Source organism: Pan paniscus, chromosome 11 (assembly GCF_029289425.2).
Source record: "Pan paniscus chromosome 11, NHGRI_mPanPan1-v2.0_pri, whole genome shotgun sequence".
Lineage (NCBI taxonomy): Eukaryota > Metazoa > Chordata > Mammalia > Primates > Hominidae > Pan > Pan paniscus.
This window is the reverse complement of record NC_073260.2, coordinates 2,125,482-2,144,715: the sequence shown is the minus strand read 5'-3', so window position 1 is coordinate 2,144,715 and position 19,234 is coordinate 2,125,482. Positions and strand designations below refer to the sequence as shown.

At 56.4% G+C, this 19,234-nt stretch overlaps 1 protein-coding gene across 6 annotated transcripts; it reads left to right on the top strand.

Annotated features, from left to right (window-relative positions):
- Positions 1–35: 35 nt before the first annotated feature.
- NELFB (negative elongation factor complex member B) lies at positions 36–18,468 on the top strand. 6 transcript variants are annotated; one of them, XM_063594087.1, is made up of 14 exons: positions 36–587; positions 883–1,046; positions 1,305–1,404; positions 1,801–2,031; positions 8,012–8,197; positions 9,220–9,332; positions 10,806–10,908; positions 11,260–11,355; positions 11,813–11,955; positions 12,098–12,204; positions 16,797–16,891; positions 16,994–17,135; positions 17,419–17,527; positions 17,708–18,468. In XM_063594087.1, the coding sequence occupies exons 1-14, from the start codon at positions 36–38 to the stop codon at positions 17,721–17,723; spliced, it is 2,157 nt and encodes a 718-aa protein (XP_063450157.1). In that variant the 3' UTR covers positions 17,724–18,468. The 6 variants fall into 6 exon arrangements, with proteins under 6 accessions (XP_063450157.1, XP_063450156.1, XP_063450158.1 ...); XM_063594086.1 differs by having other exon boundaries at positions 17,335–17,527; XM_063594088.1 differs by having other exon boundaries at positions 17,399–17,527; positions 17,708–17,748.
- The last annotated feature ends 766 nt before the right edge of the window (positions 18,469–19,234 follow it).

Here is a 19,234-nt window from a genome sequence, read left to right as displayed (position 1 = left end):
CTGCCGCGAGATCTGCAAGAGCGTTTTCCACGCTTATGTACACGAAATTCACTCGGCTGCGACGACGTCCGTTCCCGGAGCAGACGGACCCTGAGTCCGCCCCCTACGCTCTCACCCGCCCTCTTCTGCCAGAAACCCCGGGCGCGGGCGGGACCGGGTGGGCGCATGCGCGCTGGGCTGGCTGGGCGGGGTCTCTCGCGCCGGGTGAGGGCGCTGCTCCCAGGAACCTGCGCGCGGCCCCGGCGGCGTTTCCCGGGGGCCGGTTGGCGGGCGGACCTGGGCGGTGCGGGGCGGAAGTGGGCGGCTGCGGGACGCGCGCGGAGTCGCGCGGCGGGCGGGACCTGGCCGAGCTGGAGGGCGCCGGGGAGCGAGGCTCGGGCGGCCCCCGAGGCCCGGCGGAGCGGGCTTCTGGGGTGTCTGCGGCGGCGCCAGGGGAACGGGCTGGGGATGGGGCGCCTAGCCGGGCGGTGGCCGGGGCCTCGGCCATGTTCGCGGGGCTGCAGGACCTGGGCGTGGCCAACGGCGAGGACCTGAAGGAGACCCTGACCAACTGCACGGAGCCGCTCAAGGCCATCGAGCAGTTCCAGGTGGGGCGGCCCCCGGGGCGGGGGGAGCCCAGTTGGAGGGCCGGGCCGCCTGCTCGCGAGTCGGGCCTGGCGGAGGCGCCGGAAGTTTCCCGGCTTTCTGCTGGTGGCTGAGTCCTGTTCTGGGGGTGGAGTCCGGAGCCAGCACCCCTTTGCTGGACGGCTGGGTGGCTTTCGGTGGCTGCGGTTACCGCCAGCACGGCTGGGAACACCTGGGTGCGTGCCTCCCTGTGCTCTCAGGACCTCGGGGTGCCCGGGCGCACTGGGCTGCGTTTGAGGTTTCTCTTGGCTTCCTCAGACAGAGAATGGTGTGCTGCTGCCATCTCTTCAGTCAGCCCTCCCCTTCTTGGACCTGCACGGGACGCCGCGGCTGGAGTTCCACCAGTCGGTGTTCGATGAGCTGCGGGACAAGCTGCTGGAGCGAGTGTCAGCCATCGCTTCGGAGGGGAAGGCTGAGGAAAGGTGGGTCAGCGGGAGGGGTGGGCAGGTGAGATGTGCAGCCGGCCTTTCAGCCTTGGATCGACTCAGGGGCATTTATTGTCCTTTTGGCTCCACATCCTTGCTCCCAGAGGTGGCCTGGGCCTGTGTCTGAGTGACCCCTTGACCCATGTGTCCTGGGCTTGGAGGCTTGGCCTGGTAGCTGTTATCTGTGTAGGGACAGGCAGGTAGCTGCTGCGATTTGGCGCATCGCTGCACCATCAATCCTGTGAGTTGTTCCAGGTACAAGAAGCTGGAAGACCTTCTGGAGAAGAGCTTTTCTCTGGTGAAGATGCCGTCCCTGCAGCCCGTGGTGATGTGCGTCATGAAGCACCTGCCCAAGGTAGGGCCCCAACCCTAACCCTGATGGCGTGGACCGTCCGCCCACTCTCATGCCCTTGGTTAGTGGAAGTTCCGGTGGCCGCCTAGCTCCGGGAGCTTCCTGTGCTGCCTGCCCGAGTGCTGTCCATGGTGAGCTCTGTGCTGACTTCTCCCACATGAGCCGCGTGGAGACTGAACCTTAGCACTGGAGTTAGGGTGTGGGGCCCCTCCTGGGAAAGAGCTGTTGGTATTTAGCATGTCTGTCTGAACCTGCTGGGGCTGGGGAACCAGTCATAGATGCCCTGTGGGGTGGGGCTTAGCTCGAGGGGGTCTCTGGGGGGCTGAGGCCTCTTGGCTTGTCTCGAAGGAGACCCAGGGACACAGGTGCCACTCACAGGCAGCCTGTGGTGTCATGTAGGTTCCGGAGAAAAAACTGAAGCTGGTTATGGCTGACAAGGAGCTGTATCGAGCCTGCGCCGTGGAGGTGAAGCGGCAGATCTGGCAAGACAACCAGGCCCTCTTCGGGGACGAGGTTTCCCCACTGCTGAAGCAGTACATCCTGGAGAAGGAGAGCGCTCTCTTCAGTACAGAGCTCTCTGTCCTGCACAACTTCTTCAGTCCTTCCCCCAAGACCAGGCGCCAGGGCGAGGTGAGGGGACAGGCCGTGTGCGGGGTGGGGCACCTCTTGGGGATGCCACGGCTAGCGCCTTCAGCTACCTGGGGATCAGCGCTCTGCTGCCCTGTGAATGATCGGGTGGTTCTGCTTCTTGGCTGGGTGGTGGGGGAGGGCTGGCTTGTACACGTGCTGGAAAGAGTTGGTTGTTTTTCTGTTTGCATTTTACTTTTCGTTAAAGTGATATATGGACAACATTTAAAATCTGCGGAAAGGCCGCTAATGTGAAGTTAATCCCCCCTCCCCTACTTTTTTTCTTTTTCTTTGAGACGGAGTCTCGCTCTGTTGCCCAGGCTGGAGTGCAGTGGTGTGATCTCGGCTCACTGCAAGCTCCCGGGTTCACTCCATTCTACTGCCTCAGTCTCCCGAGTAGCTTGGGACTACAGGCGCCCACCACCATGCCTGGCTAATTTTTTTTCTTTTTCTTTTTTTTTTTTTTTGAGACGGAGTTTCACTGTTGTTGCCCAGGCTGGAGTGCAATGGCGTGATCTCGGCTCACCGCGACCTCCGCCTCCCAGGTTCAAGCAATTCTCCTGCCTCAGCCTCCCGAGTAGCTGGGATTACAGGCATGCATCACCACGCCCGGCTAATTTTGTATTTTTAGTAGAGATGGGATTTCTCCATGTTGGTCAGGCTGGTCTTGAACTCCTGACCTCAGGTGATCCGCCCCCCCTTGGCCTCCCAAAGTGCTGGGATTACAGGGGTGAGCCACCGTGCCTGGCTTTTTTTCTTTTTTTTTCTTTTTTAAGAGACAGGGTCTCACTCTGTTGCACAGGCTGGAGTGCAGTGGCGTGATCACGACTCGCTGCAGCTTTGACTTCCTGAGCTAAAGTGATCTTCCTGAGTAGCTGGGACCACAGGCATGTGCCACCACACTGGGGCTACTTAAAAATATATATATTTTTTTGTAGAGGTGGGGTCTGGTTATGTTGCTCAGGCTGGTCTTCAACTCCTGGGCTGAAGCGATCCTCCCACATCAGCCTTCTAAAGTGCTGGGATTACAGACGTGAGGCATCATGCCTAGCCGAGATTTCTTGGGTTTTTTTTTTTTTTGAGACAGGGTCTCACTCTGTCACCCAGGTTGGAGTACAGTGGCGTGATCGTGGCTCACTGCAGCCTCGACCTCCTGGACTCAAGCAATCCTCCTACCTCAGTCTCCTAAGCAGCCGGGACCACCGGTGTGTGACACCATGCCTGGCTAATTTGTATACTTTTTGCAGAGTTGGTGTTTCGCTATGTTGCCCAGGCTGGTCTCGAACTCCTGGGCTCAAGTAATCTGTCTGCACACCTCAGCCTCCTGAAGTGCTGGGATTATAGGTGTGAGCGACCACAACTGGTTGTGAGATTTTTTAATTAGTCAATTTTTTTTTTTTTTTTTTTGAGACAGAGTCTTGCTCTGTCACCCAGACTGAAGTGCAGGGCCTCGATCTCGGCTCACTGTAACCTCTCCCTCCTGAGTTCAAGCAATTCTCCTGCCTCGGCCTCTCGAGTAGCTGAGACTACAGGCGCGCCCCACCATGCTTGGCTAATTTTTGTATTTTTTTGTTTAGTACAGACAGGGTTTCACCATGTTGACCAGGCTGGTCTTGAACTCCTGACCTCAGGTGATCCGCCCACCTTGGCCTCCCAAAGTGCTGGGATTACAAGTGTGAGCCACTGCGCCCGGCCCTAACCAACTTTAAAGTAGCACTGTTCAGTGGAAAAAGCGAACTATAAGTTAAGATTTTTCAGCATCCACATTAAGAAAAAAAATGAGATCAACTTCATTAATGTTTTCTTTGGTCCAGTATATCCAAAATATTATCTTTCAGCGTGTAATTCATGTGAAAGATTGGGCTGGGTACGGTGGCTCACGCCTGTACTCCTAGTACTTTGGGAGGCAGAGGTGGGAGGATTGCTTGAGCTTAGTAGTTAAAGACCAAAGGGAGACCTTGTCTCTACAAGAAAAAAAAATTAAGCTAAGCATGGTGGTGCGTACCTGTTGTCTCAACTACTCAGGAGGCTGAAGCAGGAGGATTGCTTAGGCCTTGGATATTGAGGCTGCAGTGAGGTATGATTGAGCCACTGCACTCCAACCTGGGCGACAGAGTGAGAGATCCTGTCTCAAAAGGAAAAAAAAATATTGAGCTGTAATGCTTTTTGCGGGAGGATCACTAAGATTTGAAACCTGGTGAATCTTTCATGCTTAGAGCCCATCTGAACTACTGCACTTCAAACGCTGAGCAGTTAGTGTGGCTCTGGGTTCCCTTCGGGCCGTGGTTCCTGACCATGTGCGTGGGCAGCAGCAGGCTTGTTGGGGGTGGCAGTGCCACCTCTGTCCTCCCTTCCCTGTTTGTTTATTCCCAGTTAGGTCCTCCATGGGCCTTTTTCTTGTTCCATTGCTGTCAGACAGAGCCCTTGGACCCCTCTGCTAACTGTGGGGTGCCCTGCATTTCCCAGGCCTTTCTCCTATCCCCTGTCTCTTCTGGTGACTTGGTGCTGCCTATACTGATTTCTGTCTGTGAGGGAAATCAGTCGGCTTGGTCGGCTTAGTCCTAGGTTGATTCTCTTTTATTTTTATTTTATTTTATTTTATTTTATGTATTTTTATTTATCTTGTTTTATTTTACTACTTTTTAAAATTTACTTTTTATTTTTTTATTATTTATTTATTTATTTTTTTGGAGACAGAGTCTTGCTCTGTCACTCAGGCTGGAGTGCAGTGGCACGATCTTGGCTCACTCCGCCTCCCGGGTTCACTCCATTCTCCTGCCTCAGCCTCCCAAATAGCTGGGACTACAGGCGCCTGCCACCATGCCCGGCTAATTTTTTGTATTTTTTTTTTAGTAGAGACGGGGTTTCATGGTGTTAGTTAGGATGGTCTCAATCTCCTGACCTTGTGATCCACCTGCCTCGGCCTCCCAAAGTGTTGGGATTATGGGCGTGAGCCACCGTGCCTGGCCTATTTTTATTTTTATTTATTTTATTTTATTTTATTTTATTTTTGAGACAGAATCTTGCTCTGTTGCCCAGGCTGGAGTGCAGTGGCGCGATCTCGGCTCACTGCAAGCTCCGCCTCCCGGGTTCACTCCGTTCTCCTGCCTCAGCCTCCCGAGTAGCTGGGACTACAGGCGCCCACCACCACGCCCGGCTATTTTTTTTGTATTTTTAGTAGAGATGGGGTTTCACCGTGTTAGCCAGGATGGTCTCGATCTCCTGACCTCATGATCCACCCGCCTCGGCCTCCCAAAGTGCTGGGATTACGGGCGTGAGCCACTGAGACCGGCTATTTTACTTTATTAATTTTTTTAATTTTTAAAATTTATTTTTTTATTTTTCGTTTTTTTATTTATTTTATTTTATTTTAATTTTATATTTTGTTTTATTTTATTTTAGTTTTTTTTTTTTTTTTTTTTGAGACGTAGTGTCCTTCTGTTGCCCAGGCTGGAGTGCAGTGGTGTGATCTCAGCTCACTGCAACCTCAGTCTCCCAGGTTCAGGTGATTCTCCTGCCTCAACCTCCCAAGTAGCTGGGATTATAGGCGCCCACCACCACGTCCGACTAATTTTTGTATTTTTAGTAGAGATGGGGGTTCACCATGTTGGCCAGGCTGTTCTCGAACTCCTGGCCTCAGGTAGTCCACCCACCTTGGGCTCCCAATTTGCTGCAATTACAGGTGTGAGCCACCGTGCCCAGCCCGATTCTCTTTTAAAAAGCTAAATTAGGCCGGGTGCGGTGGCTCACGCCTGTAATCCCAGCACTTTGGGAGGCAGAGGTGGGTGGATCACGAGGTCAGGAGTTCGAGACCAGCCTGACCAACATGGTAAAAACCCATCTCTACTAAAAATATGAAAATTAACCAGACCTGGTGGTGTGCGCCTGTAATCCCAGCTACTCAGGAGGCTGAGGCAGGAGAATCACTTGAACCCGGGAGGCGGAGGTTGCAGTTAGCCAAGATTGCGCCACTGTACTAGGCGACAGAGTGAGACTCAGTCGCAAAAAAAAAGCCGGGCGCAGTGGCTCACGCCCGTAATCCCAGCACTTTGGGAGGCCGAGGCGGGTGGATCATGAGGTCAGGAGATCGAGACCATCCTGGCTAACATGGTGAAACCCCATCTACTAAAAATACAAAAAATTAGCCGGGCGTGGTGGTGGGTGCCTGTAGTCCCAGCTGCTCGGGAGGCCGAGGCAGGAGAATGGTGTGAACCTGGGAGGCGGAGCTTGCACTGAGCTGAGATCACGCCACTGCACTCCAGCCTGAGTAACAGAGCACGACTCGGTTTCAAAAAAAAAAAAAAGTAAAAAAAAAAAAAACTGGGTCAGGTGTGTGGCTCATGCCTGCAATCCTAGCACTTTGGGAGGCCGAGGCGGGTGGATCACCTGAGCTCAGAAGTTCAAGACCAGCCTGGGCAACATGGTGAAACCCCGTCTCTATTACAATATAAAAAATTAGCCAGGCATGGCAGCTGGCGCCTGTAATCCCAACTACTTGGGAGGCTGAGGCTGAGACAGGAGAATAGCTTGAATCTGGGAGGTGGAGGTTGCAGTGAACCAAGATCTTGCCATTGCACTCCAGCCTGGGTGACAGCGCAAGACTCCGTCTCAAAAAAAAAAAAAAAAAAAAATTGATTGGGTGTAGGGACCAGGCCCACAGGGTCGGTGGGTTTTTCTCCCCGTGTGCGGAGACGAGAGATTGTAGAAGTAAAGACACAAGACAGAGATGAAAAGACAGCTGGGCCCGGGGGACCATTACCACCAAGACGCGGAGACTGGTAGTGGCCCTGAATGCCAGGCTGCGCTGATGTTTATTGGATACAAGACAAAGAGGCAGGGTAAAGAGTGTGAGCCATCTCCAATGATAGGTAAGGTCACGTGGCTCACGTGTCCACTTGACAGGGGGCCCTTCCCTGCCTGGCAGCCTAGGCAGAGAGAGAGGAGAGAGAGAAACAGCTTATGCCATTATTTCTGCCTATCAGAGACTTTTAGTACTTTCACTAATTGACTACTGCTATCTAGAAGGCAGAGCCAGGTGTACAGGATGGAACATGAAGGCGGACTAGGAGCGTGACCACTGAAGCACAGCATCACAGGGAGACGGTTAGGCCTCCGGATAACTGCGGGCAGGTCTGACTGATGTCAGGCCCTCCACAAGAGGTGGAGGAGCAGAGTCTTCTCTAAACTCCCCTGGGGAAAGGGAGACTCCCTTTCCCTGTCTGCTAAGTAGCAGGTGTTTTTCCTTGACACCTACGCTACCGCTAGACCGCAGTCCGCCCCGCAACGGGCGTCGTCCCGGGCACTGGTGTTACCGCTAGACCAAGGAGCCCTCTGGTGTCCCTGTCCGGACGTAACAGAAGGCTCGCACTCTTGTCTTCTGGTCACTCCTCACTATGTCCCCTCAGCTGCTATCTCTGTATGGCCTGGCTTTTCCTAGATTATGATTGTAGAGCGAGGATTAGTATAATATTGGAATAAAGAGTAATTGCTACAAGCTAATGACTAATATTCAAATATAATCATATCTATGATCTATATCTAGTATAACTATTCTTACATATTTTGTTATACTGGAACAGCTCGTGCCCTTGGTCTCTTTCCTCGGCACCTGGGTGGCTTGCCGCCCACAGTTGGGTGTCGTGGCATGCAATTGTAGTCCTAGCTACTTGGGAGGCTGAGGCAGGAGGATCACTTGAGCCAGGAGGTCAAGGCTGCAGTGAGCCACAGTTGCAGCAGTGCACTCGAGCCTGGGCAACAGAGCAAGGCCTTGTCTCAAAAAAAGTAATAAAAGAAATAAAAATAACAGAACCTGCTACCATCAGACTGGGGGCCAATATCTAATGAGAGAAGGGAATGTTTTCTGCCAAAAAGTAGGAAGGACAGATGTCCAGAGAGAGGGCCGCGCTGTCGCCGGGCATGATGTCCCTGTGTCTGTGGCGGAGCCCAGGAGGGTCCGGGGGCCTGACAGTGCCTCTTGCTGCAGGTGGTGCAGCGGCTGACGCGGATGGTGGGGAAGAACGTGAAGCTGTACGACATGGTGCTGCAGTTTCTGCGCACACTCTTCCTGCGCACGCGGAATGTGCACTACTGCACGCTGCGGGCTGAGCTGCTCATGTCCCTGCACGACCTGGACGTGGGTGAGATCTGCACCGTGGACCCGTGCCACAAGGTAGCACTGCCCTCCCTCCTTCCCCCCCGCCCTCCTGAAGGTAGTGCTGCCCTCCCTCCCTCCTTCCCTCCCACTCCCCGGCCCTCCCTCCTTCCCCCACTGCCCTCCTGAAGGTAGCGCTGCCCTCCCTCCCTCCCTCCTTCTCCCTTCTCCCCCACTCCCTGGCCCTCCCTCCTCCCCCTCCGCCCTCCTGAAGGTAGCGCTGCCCTCCCTCCCTCCTTCCCCCCAACTCCCCGGCCCTCTCTCCTTCCCCCTCTGCCCCTCCTGAAGGTAGCATTGCCCTCCCTCCTTCCCCCTGGCCCTCCCGGCTCCTCTCCTCTCCGTGGGTTTGGCTTGGCCGGGGACCATCTGGGCACCCTTCTCTCCCAAGCCTGTTTCCTGGGCTCTGGTCTTTCTGTCCTGTGTGCTGGCCCTTTGGCTCCTCTCCAGACCCTGATGGGGGAAGGAGGCTAGTCCCCTGCATCTGAGCCAGAGAGCTGGCCGTTCCCGGGGACTCCCTTGCCCCGTCCAGCCCTTTCTGTGTTCCCGAGGGCTGTATGACCTACGGGCTGGACCTTGACCATTGCCCCAGCTTCCTCCCATCTTTCCACCTGGCCTGTGGCCCTCCCCTTCCCCAGAACCCTGGGTGCTGCTTGTTGGCCAGGTACCAAGTGCTCTAGGAACGGGGTTTCCCTTCATACGGACCCTCCAGCCCTGGGACCATCTTTCCGGGACTCAGGAGTCACCCTCCGAGGCTTCCATTGCTTGGAGTGCTGCAGTGGCCACCCCCACACTCAGGGTGCCATGAAAGAGTCCGTTTTTAGAAAGAAACATCATCACTTTCTCCACCGCTGTCCTGACCCTGCTGCTTTGGCCGGGAGGTGTGGGGAACACTGCACCGTCAGGATGACTGGTGCCTGCTGCCGCCCCCCACAGCAGCTATGATTGAACAAGAGGCCAGGGCCTGGGGCTGTGTTTGGGGCCTGGGTCTCTGGTCATCCTGGGAGGTTTGGGCTGGTCCCGACCATGCTTCCTCCTTGCAGTTCACCTGGTGCCTGGACGCCTGCATCCGAGAGCGGTTCGTGGACAGCAAGAGGGCGCGGGAGCTGCAGGGGTTTCTCGATGGCGTCAAGAAGGGCCAGGAGCAGGTGCTGGGGTGAGGGTCGGCTCCACGAGGCCTCTGCCCCTCAGGGCCCTGCGTGCATCCGGTCTGCGCTCGCTGTGTTTTGCCGTGGGTAGCAGGCGTTTATTCCCGGATGTTGCTTTTTCTTTTGTTTTTTTCGAGACAGAGTCTCGTTCTGTAGCCCAGGATGGAGTGCAGTGGTGCAATCTCTGCTCACTGCAACCTCCGCCTCCTAGGTTTAAGCCATTCTCCTGCCTCAGCCTCCCAAGTAGCTGGGATTACAGGCACGCGCCACTGCGCTCAGGTAATTTTTGTATTTTTTAGTAGAGACAGGGTTTCACCATGTTGGCCAGGCTTGTCTTGAACTCCTGACCTCAGGTGATCCACCCGCCTCAGCCTTCCAAAGTGCTGGGATTACAGGCATGCGCCACCGTGCCTGGCCTCCTGGATGTTTCAGTAGAGCTATGCCGGGCACTGCTGGCCCACAGCTTAGGGACATGGTTGTCGGGATGTGTGTGGGTAGCAAAGTCTCCCTCCTCAACTCTGCATTCTGGAGCCAGGCCTGGGGGCTGGGGTCTGGTGTCTGCAGTGGCGTGGGGTCAGCCTCTGAGCTGAGGGGCATCCATTGGCATTTGCTTTCCAGCATCCTCCGGCTGGTGTATAGACACAGTGCTGCCTGACCCTGCCTTTGCCACTTTTTTTCTTCCTTTTTTTTTTTTTTTTTTTCTGAGACAGGGTCTCTGTCACCCAGGCTTTAGTGCAGTGGTACAGTCTCCCTCAACCTCCTGGGCATTGATCCTGCTGTCTCCGCCTCCCAAAGTGCTGGGATTACAGGCACACACCACTGCGCCTGGCCGATTTTTGTTATCTTTAGTAGAGATGGGATTTCACCACTTCGCCCAGGCTAGTCTCAAACAAGCAATCCACCGGCCTCAGCATCCCAAAGTGCTGGGATGACAGGCATGAGCCACCACACCCAGCCTTTTTTTTGTTTGTTTTTTTAACTTTTTAATTTGAAAAATCTTTGAATACGTTAAGGACAAATTGCAAACCTTAAGCTTTTTTTTTTTTTTTTTTTTGAGACGGAGTCTCGCTCTCTTGCCCAGGCTGGAGTGCAGTGACGCGATCCTGGCTCATTGCAAGCTCCGCCTCCCGGGTTCAAGTGATTCTCCTGCCTCAGCCTCCCGTGTAGCTGGGACCACAGGCGACCGCCACCACACCCGGCTAATTTTTTGTATTTTTGGTAGAGACAGGGTTTCACTTTGTTAGCCAGGCTGGTCTCAGTCTCCTGACCTGGTGATCCATCCGCCTCGGCCTGCCAAAGTGCTGGGATGACAGGCTGAGCCGCCGCGCCCGGCCATCCTTAAGCTTTTTGTAAGAAACCCAGCATGTGATGGGCCCCTGCTGCCAGTCCTGAATTCAGCCTAGGCCACCCCTCCTGAGGACTGTGCCGCTGAAGGGAGGGGCAACAGGCGTCGCATTAACGCCAAGGCGGCCTCCTTCCAGGGACCTGTCCATGATCCTGTGTGACCCCTTCGCCATCAACACGCTGGCACTGAGCACAGTCAGGCACCTGCAGGAGCTGGTCGGCCAGGAGACGCTGCCCAGGGTGAGTGTGGGCTTGGCCAGCAGCTGTCCTGGCCATGCGGCCACTCCGCTGGCTGCTCTGGGTGGTCAGGGTGTGGACAGCAGCGGCCAGGTGGAGGCAGCTGTTGGGGCCCTGTGGCCGCCCTGCTGGCTGCTCTGGTGGTTGGGGATGTGGACTGCAGTGGCCCAGGTAGAGGCATGTGCTTCCCCGCTGTGAGACTGCGTTTCACCCTGTGTGTGGGGCTGGTGATCGCAGTCGTGTGGTCCTGGCCATGGGCACCAGAGATCCTGCTGAGTAACGAGTAGGGTCAGAGGAGCTCCATGGCCAGGACACAGCTGCCTGGGAGAGGCACTGAGCCCGTCCTCCCTACAGGACAGCCCCGACCTCCTGCTGCTGCTCCGGCTGCTGGCGCTGGGCCAGGGAGCCTGGGACATGATCGACAGCCAGGTCTTCAAGGAGCCCAAGATGGTAACGAGCCTCCTGTGGGGGCTGCCAGTTTCCCACGAGGGGTTGTGGGCTGGAAGTGGGGTGGAGGGGGAGGCGCTAGCAAGGTGATTGTGGAGGCCCCTTTGGTCCCAAAGCTTCCTTCCTGGAGCTGCCCACCTTCCTTTTGGGAAAATGCCCACCAGGGAGGTTCTGGGGTGTCTCCGTGGACCCTGGCTTGTTCTGGGGGTGTCTCCATGGACCATGGCTGGCCACAGGTGGTGACTACTCCATGTGGGTCCAGACCCAGAAGGGGGTTTGAGGAGATGGCCTGGGTGGGGGACTCGGGAGGTGGGAAGAGGGACCTGGGGACCTGGAGAGGAGGGAGGGTCGGTGAGGTATCTGGGGGAGTGGGAGGGCCAGGGGCAGGGTGTGTGTCACGTCGGGTTGGGGTGGGGCAGGGCCCGGGCCCGCGCCCGCTCATGGCCTCCCCTCCTCGTAGGAGGTAGAGCTCATCACCAGGTTCCTCCCGATGCTCATGTCCTTCCTGGTGGATGACTACACTTTCAATGTGGATCAGAAACTTCCGGCTGAGGAGAAAGCCCCAGTCTCATATCCAAACACACTTCCCGAAAGCTTCACTAAGTACGGGCTGTAGGGCCATGGTGCAGGGGTGGCCGTGGCGCAGGGATGGCACTGTTGCCCAGGGGGCTGCCTCAGGGCTGGGCAGGGGTCGGTGTGGGGCTGAGGTGGGGCTGAGGTGGGGCTGATGGCGCCCCGGGCACAGGTTTCTGCAGGAGCAGCGCATGGCCTGCGAGGTGGGGCTGTACTACGTCCTGCACATCACCAAGCAGAGGAACAAGAACGCGCTCCTCCGCCTGCTGCCGGGGCTGGGTAAGTCTTGACGGGCGGTGCCTGGCTGTGTCTTCCCTGCGGCAGCTGCCGTATGCAGTCCTGCCCAGGGTGCGGGCCCCAGGGCCCCCAGGAGCTGCCTTGTCTCCCCAGCCCACCTCCAACTTTGCTAGCTTTGTTTTCACCTTTTGTTTTTTTTTTGAGATGGAGTCTTGCTCTGTCGCCCAGGCTGGAGTGCAGTGGTGCAACCTCAGCTCACTGAAGCCTCTGCCTCCTAGGTTCAAGTGATTTCTCGTGCCTCACCCTCCTGAGTAGCTGGGATTACAGGCGTGTGCCACCATGCCAGGCTAATTTTTGTATTTTTAGTAGAGACGGGGTTTCTCCATGTTGGTTGGGATGGTCTCGAACTCCTGACTTCATGATCCGCCCGCCTCGGCCTCCCAAAGTGTTGGGATGACAGGTGTGAGCCACCGCTCCCAGCCTCGTTTTCACTTTTACTTTTGTTCGTAGTTTATTTTACTAGGAAAGGGAGAGGGAGTTCAACTTTGTGCTTTCCCACAAAAAGGTGATGTAAGAGCTGTCTTTATTTCATCCTAACTGGCGAGGGGCTTGGGACCCCTCAGGTGCTCAGAGAATGGAGCAAAGGGGAGGGAGAGAGATCCCCTGCCCCAGTGCCCCACCCCACGTGGTGACAGGCCCACTTCCTCCTGGGGGCCTTGACAGGGGAGGGGTTGTTGCAAGCCAGGAAGAAGAGGAAGGGTCCAAATGGGCGCCTTCAAGAGTAGAGCTGCCAGGTCCCCTGGGAGATGGGGCCTCTTTAGCCTGCTGTGGGTCCCGTGGGAGATGGGGCCTCTTTAGCCTTGCGGTACCCACTGTGACACAGACCCTGGGCTCTTCCTTGCTGACTCAGGCCTTGTCTGGGGTTTGCTGTCTTAGTCCATGTTATGCTGCTCTAACAGAGACTTGAGACTGAGTAGTGTAGAAAGGGCAGGGACGGCCGGGCACGGTGGCTCAGGCCTGTAATCCCAGTGCTTTGGGAGGCTGAGGCGGGCGGATCACGAGGTCAGGAGTTCGAGACCAGTCTGGCCAACATGGTGAAACCCTGTCTCTACTAAAAAAATACAAAAATTGGTTGGGCATGGTGGTGGGTGCCTGTAATCTCAGCTACTTGGGAGGCTGAAGCAGGAGAATCCCTTGAACCTGGAAGGTGGAGGTTGCAGTGAGTGGAGATTGCACTATTGCACTCCAGCCCAGGTGACAGAGCGAGACTCCGTCTCAAAAAAACAAAGAGCAGGGACTTCTCCCAGTTCTGCGAGCTGGGATGGGAAGTCCAAGGTCAAGGGGCCTGCATCTGGCTGGGGCTTTTTGCTGTGTCATCCCATGGTGGAAGGCAGAGGGCAAGAGAGCACGGGCAGGGGAGACAGACAGACACAGACAGAGATGAGAGACAGAGACACACAGACCAAGATGAGAGACAAAGATGAGAGACACAGAGACAGAGATGAGAGACAGAGAGATGAGAGACAGATAAGAGAGACAGAGACAGGAGAGACATGGAGACAGACAGATGAGAGACAGAGCTAGAGATGAGACACAGACAGACGGAGACAGAGAAGGGGCCACACTTACCCTTTTATCAGGAGCCACTCCTGTGCTAACAGCGGGAACGCTTTGGTGAGGACGGAGCCCTCACAACCTCAGCAGTGTTGCGTTGGGGATCAGGTTTCCGATGGTGAACTTGGGGACACGTCCACACCACAGCACGTGCCTATTGTGTTTCTCGGTGGCTGGTGTGTTTGAGGATGGCGCGTGCATGCGTTTTCCAGCTTTCTTTGTGGAGGAAGTTACCTGTGGGTATTAACCTGTCCCCAGCCACCCTCTCACTGAGCTTGGGTTGCCTGGGCCTGGGTTTCCTGTTGTTGCTGGAACGAATGACCACAGACAGTGGCATTAGACAGCGCAGGCAGACATGACCTCCTGGGCTTCTGCGGATGCCAACACTGCCGCTCCTTCTGGAGGCTCAGGGAGGCTCTTGAGGGCATTGGGACATCGTGCTGCCGGCCGCCGGGCAGAGCCGGTTTGTTTATTTTTTGAGACTTCCGGGAACATAGTTATAAATAACTTTAATTTGCCTTGGCCTGCCCACTGCAGTACAGTCACGTGTCACATAACATTCTGTCTACCGTGGACCACATATACGACCACGCGGTCACATAAGCTGACAATACTGTATTTTTACTCCACTTTCTCTATTTAGATACACAGTCAGTTGCCATTGTGTCCCAGCAGCCTTCAGTACTCAGTACAGCCATGTGCTGTGCAGGTGTCTAGCTCAGGGGCATGAGGCCATGGCCCAGCCCAGTGTGCAGTGGGTGGCACCTTCTGGATTTGTGTCAGTCACTGTGGAGTTCGCACAATGACAGACTCACCTGGGAGGCCTTCCGTGCGCTTCTGTTTCTTTCTCTCATTTGATTGTGGCTAGAAACAGGCTGGGAACCAGGAGTGCAGCTTCTCGGAGTACGTGGCTGCCCCACGGGGTGGGATGTGCATTTTCAGTCACATTTGGGGAGAGCACGCTTGTTCTTAAGTTTTTAGTGGGTTCTAATAAGAATGGATGTTGATTTTTAGAATTCTCCCCTGTTTATTTTTTAACATTTTGTGGTGGGAATTTGTGAAAGAATACGAAGTCAAGAGCATGGTACAGTGAGGACCCAGCACCATCTCCAACCTCCCCGGGGTCCACGTGGGGTCTGCGCGTGGCCGCCTGTCCCTCAGCACGATGTCTGGGTGTAAATCTGAGACATCACAGCATGCAGGCTGCAGACGTAGGCATCTCTACAAAAGAAGGATGCGTTTACAGGAGAATCGCTTGAACCTGGGAGGCAGAGGTTGCAGTGAATCGAGATCACGGCACTGCCCTCCAGCCTGGGCGACAAAGCCAGACTCCGTCTCAAAAAAAAAAAAAAAAAAGGGGCGGGGAGCCGGGCTCGGTGGCTCATGCCTGTAATCCTAGCACTTTGGGAGGCCAAGGTGGGTGGATCACCTGAGGTCAGGAGTTCCAGACCAGCCTGGCCAACATGGTGGAATCCCATCTCTATTAAAAATACAGAAATTAGCCGCGTGTGTGACGCATGCCTGTAGTCCCAGCTACTCGGGAGGGTGAGGCAGGAGAATCGCTTGAACCCAGGAGGCAGAGGTTGCAGTGAGCCGAGATTGCACCACTGCACTCCAGCCTGGGTGAAAGAGCGAGACTCCGTCTCAAAAAAAAAAAAAACAAAAAACAAGACTGTCTTTAAATGCCTTTAAAAAACTGGCCAGGCATGGTGGCTCACCTTGTAATCCCAGCGCTTTGGGAGGCCGAGGCGGGCGGATCACCTGAGGTCAGGAGTTCCAGACCAGCCTGGCCAATGTGGCGAAACCCCATCTCTACTAAAAATAGGAAAATTAGCCCGGCGCGGTGGCGCACGCGTGTAATCCCAGCTGAGGGAGGCTGAGGCAGAAGGATCGCTTGAACCCGGGAGGTGGAGGTTGCAGTGAGCTGAGATTGCACTGCTGCACTCCAGCCTGGCTAACAGAGTGAGACTCTTCTCAAAAAAAATAAAAACCAGTGACCACGGACCACGGGCCACTGTCACATCTGAGCCAGGTTCACTGCTGCTCCTCTGCCGACTGACTGCCTGACAGTGGCTGCGCTTCTCCAGGTGTCTCCTGCCTGCTGTGTGGACGGTCCCGTCAGGGTTGGGATGCGCCTGCTGTCCTCTCTCCTGTCTCCCAGTCTTGGGTTCCCCGGAGTTGCAGGAATCAGGGCATTTGCCCAGTGGGGCCTTGCTGCTGGATCCCCTGGTCGGGACTGTGTGCCTGCCATGTGTCCCGTGGCCACCTGGCCATGTGGCCGCCCAAGGCCCTGTGAGATGTGGCAGGCAGGCACCTCGGGGGCCTGGGTCTCCTGGAAATGTTTCTGTCACTCTGTGGGCGCAGGTGGTGCCAGCTGGGTTGTCCTCGGAAAGGCCCCATCCGGGATACTAGGAAGGCCATCCTCAACCCGTCCGCACACGTCACCTCCATGTGGCCTGGCCACAGCTCCTTCAGGCATCAGTCTGCAGGCGGCCGCCCTCCCTCCCTGCAGGGGCCCCGTGTGGGGCGTTGTGCTGGCTCTTGGCAAACGTCTGCCAGCACCGTGGCTTCTGTGCCGCGGTCGCACGTGAGGCATCTGTGGGCACGAATGCTGTCTTTGTTGTGTTTTGGTGTCTGGCTTCAGAAAAGAATGTGGAAGAGTTTCGTTCTCTTTCCTGTGGTTCAGTGTAGCTGGCAGTCAGGGAGAACTCTCTGCAGCCGGCGCCGGCCCTGTATTTGTTAGGCTTGTTTCTCCTGGGCTCGGCTACTGGGCAAGGCCTTTTGGGACTGGAGGAGCACCTCGTTTTTCTGTCTCCTTCTCCCTCTACCCTCCTCCTGTCCCCAGGCCGTCTCCCGCTTCCTCCACCCTCCTCCTGTCCCCGGGCTGTCTCCCCCTCCCTCCACCCTCCTCCTGTCCCCGGGCTGTCTCCCCCTCCCTCCACCCTCCTCCTGTCCCCGGGCTGTCTCCCCCTCCCTCCACCCTCCTGTCCCTGGGCTGCAGCTCTGCTTCCCTGCCACAGGTCCCACCCCCCGCCTGCCTCTGTCCACTTCCCACCCCCCTCTTCACCTGCTGAGACCCTGTGCTTCTCATCTCAGAACAACCGAGAACTCTCATGTGAGCACCCCCAGAAGTAGGTTCTGAGGTCTTTGAGGACAAGAGTGCCCTCTGGGGTGGGCAGGGTGAGTGGCACTGGGCTGATGCCTGCTGTGTCTGCAGTGGAGACCTTTGGCGACTTGGCCTTTGGCGACATCTTCCTCCACCTGCTCACGGGCAACCTTGCGCTGCTGGCCGACGAATTTGCCCTTGAGGACTTCTGCAGCAGCCTCTTCGATGGCTTCTTCCTCACCGCCTCTCCAAGGTAGGCCTGCTGGGTACCATCCGGCCCGCTCTGTCCTCTGAGCTCTTGTCTGTAGCAGCCTGAGAGGTGGCTGCTGTCCCCAGCCTGGGGCGGAGGGTCCGCAGGTGGGTCTGTTGGGCACCAGGGCTCGCATGTGGCCCTGCAGGGTGCCTGGGCACAGCTGGGAGGGTCCCAAAGGCTGGCCATGTCCTGTCTCCAGGGGCCTTGGCCACCTGCATCCGGGCTGGGCCTGGACAGACAGCAGGGCCTGCCTCCTGCCCCAGCCCTGCACGGCCTTTTCCAGGAAGGAGAACGTGCACCGGCACGCGCTGCGGCTCCTCATTCACCTGCACCCCAGGGTGGCCCCGTCTAAGCTGGAGGCGTTGCAGAAGGCCCTGGAGCCTACAGGCCAGGTGGGTGCCCGGGGGGGCTGCGTCTGAAGGCACCTGGTCCCTACCAGCCCGTCCCTACCAGCCCGTGTGTGCTTGCCAAGCTGCCCTTGCGGTGCTTGTGTGTGGTCGGTGGGCACCCACCCCTGTGCCCCCTGGGCCTGCCCATGCGCCTCGCCTGCCCCATGGTGTGGTTCCCCACAGAGCGGAGAGGCAGTGAAGGAGCTTTACTCCCAGCTCGGCGAGAAGCTGGAACAGCTGGACCACCGGAAGCCCAGCCCAGCACAGGCTGCGGAGACACCGGCCCTGGAGCTGCCCCTCCCCAGCGTGCCCGCCCCTGCCCCGCTCTGAGGGCCCTCCAGACCTGCTCGGGTGCCGGGGCCATGCCGAGTCGCGGCCCTGCTCAGCCGGAAGAGGCTCCCGGACCTGGATGTACAGGGCAGTCTCTCCTCCCGGGGCTATGGCTGGGCCTGTCCTGCCGTCATGGCCCCCTGCTTCCTGCTCCTTGGAGCTGGCTCCCGGACCTTGCCCGCCATCCACGCAGTGGCTCCGAGGGCAGAGCCTCTCCTTGTACTTTGGCAGCCATAGAAAGCGTGCTCATTTTCTGTTTTCCTGTGTTAGGAAAAAACCACCTGTTTTCCAAGGGGAGAGGGTGGGGCCTGAGGGTGGGGGCGGGGCCTCTTCATTGGCCCAGCTTGGCGAAAGTGAGGCACACTGCTTACTGCCTTGGGGTTGTGGAGATGGACCCGTGACCTCGTGGAGGCCGTGTGGGGGCAGCAGCCTGGCCTGTGCCATGGTGGGTGTCCTGGGGCCTGTGCGGAGGGAGCCACCTCACCCTGCAGCCCAGGTCGCAGGTGTGGCCTTGTTTCTCCTTGCCCAGCAGTGCTGCCTTCAGCGGCCATGACGGGGCCAGCTGGACACACGGTGAGATTTTCTCGTATGTAAATAAAAGGCATTTTGGTAAACGTGGAGGCTGAGATGTCTCTGTGCCTGCCCTGAGGTTGGATGCAGCTCAGATGGACACAGGCATTTGTGCTATGGAGCCAATACTTGGGGCTTTGTGGGCCACAGCCTCTCTGGACTGCTCAGCCCTGTCTGTGACCAGCAGCTGGGGACGATATAATAATTTCTGGGGGAGGTTGATATAATAATTTCTGGGGGAGGTTGATATAATTTCTGGGGGAGGTTGATGTAATTTCTGGGGGAGGTTGATGTAATTTCTGGGGGAGGTTGATGTAATTTCTGGGGGAGGTTGATGTAATTTCTGGGGGAGGTTGATATAATTTCTGGGGGATGTTGATGTAATTTCTGGGGGAGGTTGATGTAATTTCTGGGGGAGGTTGATGTAATTTCTGGGGGAGGTTGATGTAATTTCTGGGGGAGGTTGATGTAATTTCTGGGGGAGGTTGATGTAATTTCTGGGGGAGGTTGATGTAATTTCTGGGGGAGGTTGATGTAATTTCTGGGGGAGGTTGATATAATTTCTGGGGGAGGTTGATATAATTTCTGGGGGAGGTTGATGTAATTTCTGGGGGAGGTTGATGTAATTTCTGGGGGAGGTTGATGTAATTTCTGGGGGAGGTTGATATAATTTCTGGGGGAGGTTGATGTAATTTCTGGGGGAGGTTGATATAATTTCTGGGGGAGGTTGATGTAATTTCTGGGGGAGGTTGATGTAATTTCTGGGGGAGGGTGATATAATAATTTCCGAGGGTGGTTGGCAGGAAGCCC